The 7426-nt window shown below is 38.1% G+C and overlaps 1 protein-coding gene across 1 annotated transcript; it reads right to left on the bottom strand.

Moving 5' to 3' along the window:
* Positions 1-6283, bottom strand: LOC144653109 (uncharacterized). Its single transcript, XM_078513024.1, has 3 exons — positions 6078-6283; positions 5697-5822; positions 1-1604 (listed from the first exon to the last, which is right to left on the bottom strand). Exons 1-3 carry the CDS (start codon positions 6120-6122, stop codon positions 201-203), a joined length of 1575 nt encoding a protein of 524 aa, XP_078369150.1. The 5' UTR covers positions 6123-6283; the 3' UTR covers positions 1-200.
* Positions 6284-7426: the final 1143 nt, after the last annotated feature.

Raw genomic sequence — 7426 nt, 5'->3', positions numbered from 1 at the left:
AGAGAAACAACTTGCCCATGACAACACTAGCACAGACTATGAGTTAAAAGTAGAAATACTCTTATAAAACAACCATACAACATTTATGTTTGCAAATAAGGTAGCAAATAACCTGGCAAAACATGGTATAGATACAACAAATACTTCAGTAAAGATAACTCTTGTTTGTTTTACTTCAACACATAGTTTATTTTGTGTCCTTAATTTCCTTTGCCTTCCTTTTTGGAACTGTGAGGTATAGGTTTGAACAGCTGCCTAAAATGGGTTGTTAAAGGACGCTGCATGGTTCCTTTGTGTGGTCGCACAGATGAATGACGTGAATCATTTGGCTGTGTGAGTTGACTGAGGACTCTACTGTGAGCAGTGTTATAAACTGGTGTATCAATAAGGGACCGTATTGGCTGCTGCTGGTGGCGTCGTTGATTTTGATTAGCACTTGTGATACTTTCACTTGCAATACAAGTTTCAACAGAGTCTTTTGTAAATGAATACTGTGATCTTACTTCGCCTACCAAGGAAGAAGAACTTATGGCCACATTTTGAACACTACACATGTCTTTGTTCAGTAAGGGGTTGGTTTTATAATAGGAGTTGTGATGTTCTTCATTAGACGGCTTAGTTGTAGCATTGTCATATGGCTGCTCAGGTTCCAACCTTTCAATGTTTTCAAGATAGCATGGTTCTACTGTAGAATGAGAAAGTGTTGCTTCATCATCTGTGTCCTTAGTTGGAATTTGATCATCTTCTGTAGCTGTCCATTCATTTTCCTCAGTATCTGACTGGACTGGGCAGAATGGGCTATTGCATACTGTTTGTACACCATCTGAAGATAATGGACTTGGTACCAGTGTAGTTTCACTTGGCGAATGTGAAGTATCAGCTGGTATTGGTTCTTCCTCATCCAACAGCTGCAAGTGTAGAGGAGTTGGAGCTTGTTCACACGTGGTACTTGCTGTGTCGGCACTACTCTCTGGGTAATTTACTGGTTTGTGCAACTCAATAGATTTTTCTTCCTTTAATGAATGGACAACATTTATTCCAGCCTGTTCCTCTGAATTTGGAAGAATTTTTGGTATCTCTCTTTCCTCTCTTACAATAGATGGCTGCTGATTAAAAAAACCTGCTCTTCTTTGACCAATTGTCGACATTTGCTGAATAGGCTTGGGATACTGAGGTACAAACTGACCATGTTGAACAGTAGACATTTCATACACAGCTTCTCTTGTATGTAAGTCACTTGGTACAAACTGAGGCTGAAGAGATGGTGTGTGGGAATACCCAGAGTTAGCAACTGGTACATAATCATGATGCATTATGTATGGTATATTTGGTGGTTGTCTCATCATAAAGTGTTGTCTAAATCCTTGGTTAGCCACAGGAATGTACTGTTGTGGCACTACACTGTATGACTGCACTTGACTGTTAAAGTACATCCCCTGGTTAGTATGCTGTAGTGGAGGCATGAAGCAGGGTTGGTACTGTAATGGCTGTGTTGCATAACTTGGCATCATGCTACCTATGACTGTGGGTGGTGTCTGTGGAACGTGTGCCCACATGGGTACTTGGAGTCCTATAACTGAACCACACCCGTAAGCAGCTGTCGGCTGAAAAGAGAAACTTTGTGTTATGTTTTGACAACCAGCAAGAAGCAAATAATTGCCATATTTTACTCTTGCTGGGGAAGATAGGATACAGAGAACCCTGACTATTAAATTATATCGCATGATCTTTAGTTTGACGATTTACCGTATTTACTCGAATAAGCGCCGCAGCGCTAATTAAATTTTTCGCACCTAAAGTGCGGCGCTTATTCCAGGGCAGCGCTTATTTGAGGGCGGCGCTTATTTAAAATTTGGACGCCACAAAGAATCTAATATTTTGCAGCTATCGAAAATAGCGTCTTCTGATTGTCAGTATTCGTCTCTTGCTGAAGAGAGAAGTAGCGCAAGCTGTTTTGGCAAAGTTTGCGGCCTTCACAACATTTACATAACTACGTATTGTATGAATGGTGGATAGAAAACTAATGGGCGAGCAGTAAAACCATCACTGTGAACTGCAAAGCATCGCTCTTGATGAAAAGAAATGTCCAAGTTTGTTTTAGAGTTGCTTCGAAGTGCAGTTTTTAGTTAAACGGAATTCCTTGAATAAGTGCCGCAACAGGACTGCGGCGCTTATTCGGGGGCGGCGCTTATTCGAGTAAATACGGTATATGTTGCTAAAGGGGTTTATTATTTGCCAAAGTAAAATTGATCTAAAATAAACCACTGAATGCAATGGTCACATGACACATCTCCACAGTCTGGCCAGGACCTGTACCACAACATTTTGTGATAACCAAGTTCAATAATTGTTTTACCATTTAATCACTTACTCGGTTTGCTTTTGGTGCGGTAAAAATTTTAAACTGCTTACAAGCCCCTTATCAACTTCTATGGACATTGAACTGCCATTTTTACTCGTGAATGTAATGAAACGAGTATGGTTATGGAAAGTGATATGCAAATTTTCACTCAGTCAGTCGGTTGGTCGGTCGATGGGCTGTTAACTTTAATTTATGAATAATAATTTATGCATTAAATTATGGGCTGTTAACTTTAATTTATGAATAATAATTTATGCATTAAATTATAAATTAATTTTCCTTGTTTTTTTTTTTTAAACTTTTTGTTTCACACTTCTGAGGTTTGAACCGGCGACTCCTAACATCAACTATGGTTTTGAAGACCAAACCTCTAACCGCTCGACCACCACCGCGAACTAATCATTTGGGTTGAAAATTAGCATATAGATTTCTCTGTGTTGTTCTTACCCGCTGACCGATACCGTAGGTTCAAAGTTTAATGGCTTGTATGTATAAAAGCTTCTTCGAATGGCTCGATTTATAGCTCTTAAGAATTTCACATGACAAATAGAAGAAATAATCTTAGAGAAAATATGAAAATCTTCGAAGCACTGAACTGATATTCCGTGTTTTGATGGAATTTATTAGATTTTCCTGGAACGAACTTTGGACTGCGACTGTGTTGGGTATTAAAAGGTTGATTTCAGGACAATTGTATGAATAAAGTCCAATTTTAGCAGTCTCTGAATGTTTTATAGTTCCAAGCGTATTGTATGATAATCGATAGTCATGATACGTAAATAATTTATCGTAAAAAAGCTCGCCAAACTGACGAATTTTGTTGCCATTTAATAATATACTGTATAGTACTTGATTTGCATCTCTAATTAATTCATAAAAAAAAGGAGAAAGAAAAAAAGACGTCGTATAAAATTGTAAAAAAGATTGTCGTAAAAAAAAAAATTTTTTTTTGTTTCACACTTCTGAGGTTTGAACCGGCGACTCCTAACATCAACTATGGTTTTGAAGACCAAACCTCTAACCGCTCGACCACCACCGCAAACTAATCATTTAGGTTGAAAATTAGCATATAGATTTCTTTGTGTTGTTCTTACCCGCTGACCGATACCGTAGGTTCAAAGTTTAATGGCTTGTATGTATAAAAGCTTCTTCGAATGGCTCGATTTATAGCTCTTAAGAATTTCACATGACAAATAGAAGAAATAATCTTAGAGAAAATATGAAAATCTTCGAAGCACTGAACTGATATTCCGTGTTTTGATGGAATTTATTAGATTTTCCAGGCACGAACTGTGGACTGCGACTGTGTTGGGTATTAAAAGGTTGATTTCAGGACAATTGTATGAATAAAGTCCAATTTTAGCAGTCTCTGAATGTTTTATAGTTCCAAGCGTATTGTATGATAATCGATAGTCATGATACGTAAATAATTTATCGTAAAAAAGCTCGCCAAACTGACGAATTTTGTTGCCATTTAATAATATACTGTATAGTAGTTGATTTGCATCTCTAATAGATTCATAAAAAAAATCTCGATGATTTGGTAAGTGCAGAATGCAATATGGAACAATTGAAAGTATGATGTTTTATATATGTTCGTGTTTATTTGCTTTATTTTACTTTCGGAAAAACTGTTCACAGGCTACTTGTATTCTTTCTCAGGTGTTCCTTACGCTAATCTTTGCAAACGCAACACGACACTTTTGTTCGTTTGTAACAAAATACTTTTGTCTTCCTTGAAAATGCGATAACATGAAACTTTTGTTTATTGTTTGTTTTACGGCGGCATCGATGACATTTGTTTAATTTAATTAAGTTACGGTTTAGACTGCACGAAAGACGATTCTCAAAAACTAAAGAAACAAATCTAATCAAAAAACATATTTTTCGACAGGTTTTTTTAAAACGCAGTACAGCTAGGATATTTGTTTCCTGGTTATCAGGTGTTCACGCCGAAAATCCCGGTGCAAGTTTTTTCATACCTAATTACAAAAGCGCTGTGAAAGTCTCAAAATCTAATTTAATTAATTTGCGGTTTTTACTTGGCGCCAAGAAGTCTGCAGGAAGCCTACCGCAAACACGCAATACAAGCGATGTTCATGATAGTTCCAGAAAACAACGTAGACTAATCTGCGCATGCGTTTGGTGTAAATTACGTTGAGTAGTACCACAAGGAGAGCAAAGGGTTTTCTGAAACAAATATATACGTTTGAGATCTTCATATGAAAGTAACGTAGATGTGCTCTAGGTTTTACCTAGGGGTATGGTCAGGTGCTCCCCACCCTCACCCCTCCACAAGGAATAATTAATTAATTGATACTAATTAATTAATTGGTGATTAAAAGTTTACACATTAGCGCGTTAGGGGTTTATCACACGACTGCCCACCAAACCATCACAAAAGTGCATTCTGCACTAAAAAGGAGAAAGAAAAAAAGACGTCATATAAAATTGTAAAAAAGATTGTCGTAAAAAAAAAAATTTTTTTTGTTTCACACTTCTGAGGTTTGAACCGGCGACTCCTAACATCAACTATGGTTTTGAAGACCAAACCTCTAACCGCTCGACCACCACCGCGAACTAATCTCTTTGGTTGAAAATTAGCATATAGATTTCTTTGTGTTGTTCTTACTCGCTGACCGATACCGTAGGGTCAAAGTTTAATGGCTTGTATGTATAAAAGCTTCTTCGAATGGCTCGATTTATAGCTCTTAAGAATTTCACATGACAAATAGAAGAAATAATCTTAGAGAAAATATGAAAATCTTCGAAGCACTGAACTGATATTCCGTGTTTTGATGGAATTTATTAGATTTTCCAAGCACGAACTGTGGACTGCGACTGTATTGGGTATTAAAAGGTTGATTTCAGGACAATTGTATAAATAAAGTCCAATTTTAGCAGTCTCTGAATGTTTTATAGTTAAAGCGTATTGTATGATAATCGATAGTCATGATACGTAAATAATTTATCGTAAAAAAGCTCGCCAAACTGACGAATTTTGTTGCCTTTTAATAATATACTGTATAGTAGTTGATTTGCATCTCTAATAGATTCATAAAAAAAAGAGATTTATAAGTTAGCATAGTGTGATGATGTAACTTTTGAGTGTTTTTTTCAATAACAAAAAAATGTCATTGGATTCCCATACAAACAATGTAATTTCAGACGGTGTTGCCAATTGTTAAAAAATGGCGATAAGGTCTATTCTATTTATTAAATATAATAAAATACTGCAATATCACAGCGACAAACCGATGAGTGGTGCTGGATCTATTGAAGACCTGGATCAGTAACTATTAGTTAAAACGGAAAATAAGGATGTAGTACTTACAGACATGCCAGTGACTTGAGGCGCCCCCTGGGCTGAAAAGGGAGCCATTGAAGGTGGTGCCGCATAAACGTTTTGAGATGGTGCTAAGCCCGGCGTTGGTGTAAAAAACACAACTTGTTCATTTCCCTGAAAAGAAATTAGAATAAATCATAAGCTTATTTTAAGAACCCGCTGTCCAGTTCCCACTCATCCAGTTCGCAGTTATGGTGAAATATGTCTTTATTATTTGACTCGTTTCAGAGCAACAGGAAGCAACAATAGCTCCCCCCCCCCCCTATTTTGAGGAATTAACCTCGAGTTTATCTTCTTCTTGCAAGACTAGAAATTGTACCTAAGACTAAGCCTTACGCTTATTCAGTTTTCAGATATTTTTTCACTCACCATCGGCGGAGGGGGCAAGGCGTTTGGAGGTATATGACTGTACATGCTCTTCGTCAGCTAAGCTAAGGCGGGTTAGTGTTGGATAAACGCTTGTTTATACCAAACAAGTAGTTTGCGAAGGTTATTGTTCAATCACGAGTATCAGAATCACTCCAAAAGTCCGCCGACGAATGTAAGTTCTTCTCTTCTTCGCTCATCGGCCGCGATCGCTAGTATCAGGGTTCTGATGTTCTTCTGTCTCCAGCGCCAGAGTTTGAAATGACGGAGCCTGGGGACGAGGGTTGCGCGTTTTCGGTCTGCGGTTACCAAATGCCTAGCCTCCCACGCAGTCGTTCTTAGGGGCGTTCGTGGGGAGGAGTGAAACACGATCGCCCCTAAGAACGACTGCGTGGGAGGCTACCAAATGCCCCGAGAATCTTCTGTATATGCGCAGAGAGAGCTGAGCTGTGATTGATTGTAAGTGTTTAGTTTATTGCATTTCATGCCGTAAATGCCCCGGCCGTTGTCGACATTGGATCGCTTCCGTGGGCCACAACCTGAACGACATGATGATGGTCGCAGTGATAAGAGTAAACCTGGATGACCAAACAAAGAGAAGGCAGTGCGTCAGCTGTCCTTCAATGCATCTCACGTCGGCTAGCGTCATTTAATCGTATAATTATATTAGCAATTATCCTGCTCAATCTGGCGGAATAACGCCTATCCTCAGCCGACGAAATCAGACAATATTCCGCAAGATTGAGCAGGATAATTGTGCTTAAGTTGTGTTAATAACTGCGAGGATCTTCTCTTCATTTATTCTTCATCCGCAGTTCAAATACTATATATTCATAATTTCATCTTCATCTTTCCCGGGTATATTACGATCCAATTTAATGACCTGCTCCCAGTTGGCTTGTTAGCTTAATTGGTTATAGTGCTGCACCGGTATCGCAGAGGTCAGGGTTCCAGTCCCGGCAAGCCTGATTTTTTCAGGCTTTCTTTTCGAAACTGCTTAAGTTGTGTTCATAACCGCAAGGATCTTCTCTTCATTTATAATTGTTTTATAATTAAAAAAATTGTCAACGAAACACATATTCGATTTGATATCCGTCGCCCGATTTGGAGGCAAGCACAAAACAAACGAATGAAGTCACCTTATTCATTTCTAACTTTAAATGAAATCGCAGAGTTAAAAAATCACGTAAACCAATCAACTTACATTTGTTTCAACCACAGTTACGCCGGTTTTATTACTTAGGTTTTCCTATAAATTTAATGGCGATAAAGCGCGTTGTAGAAATTAAACGGAGGGTTATAAAATAAATAAACCCCTTTCTGGCTTGCTGGTATATTTTGGAGGATAATGC

The sequence above is a fragment of the Oculina patagonica genome, chromosome 5, assembly GCF_052425735.1.
Source record: "Oculina patagonica isolate OP01 chromosome 5, crgOcupat, whole genome shotgun sequence".
Taxonomy (NCBI): domain Eukaryota; kingdom Metazoa; phylum Cnidaria; class Anthozoa; order Scleractinia; family Oculinidae; genus Oculina; species Oculina patagonica.
The sequence above is the reverse complement of the archived record's forward strand: the minus strand, read 5'-3'. Positions and strand labels throughout refer to the sequence as shown.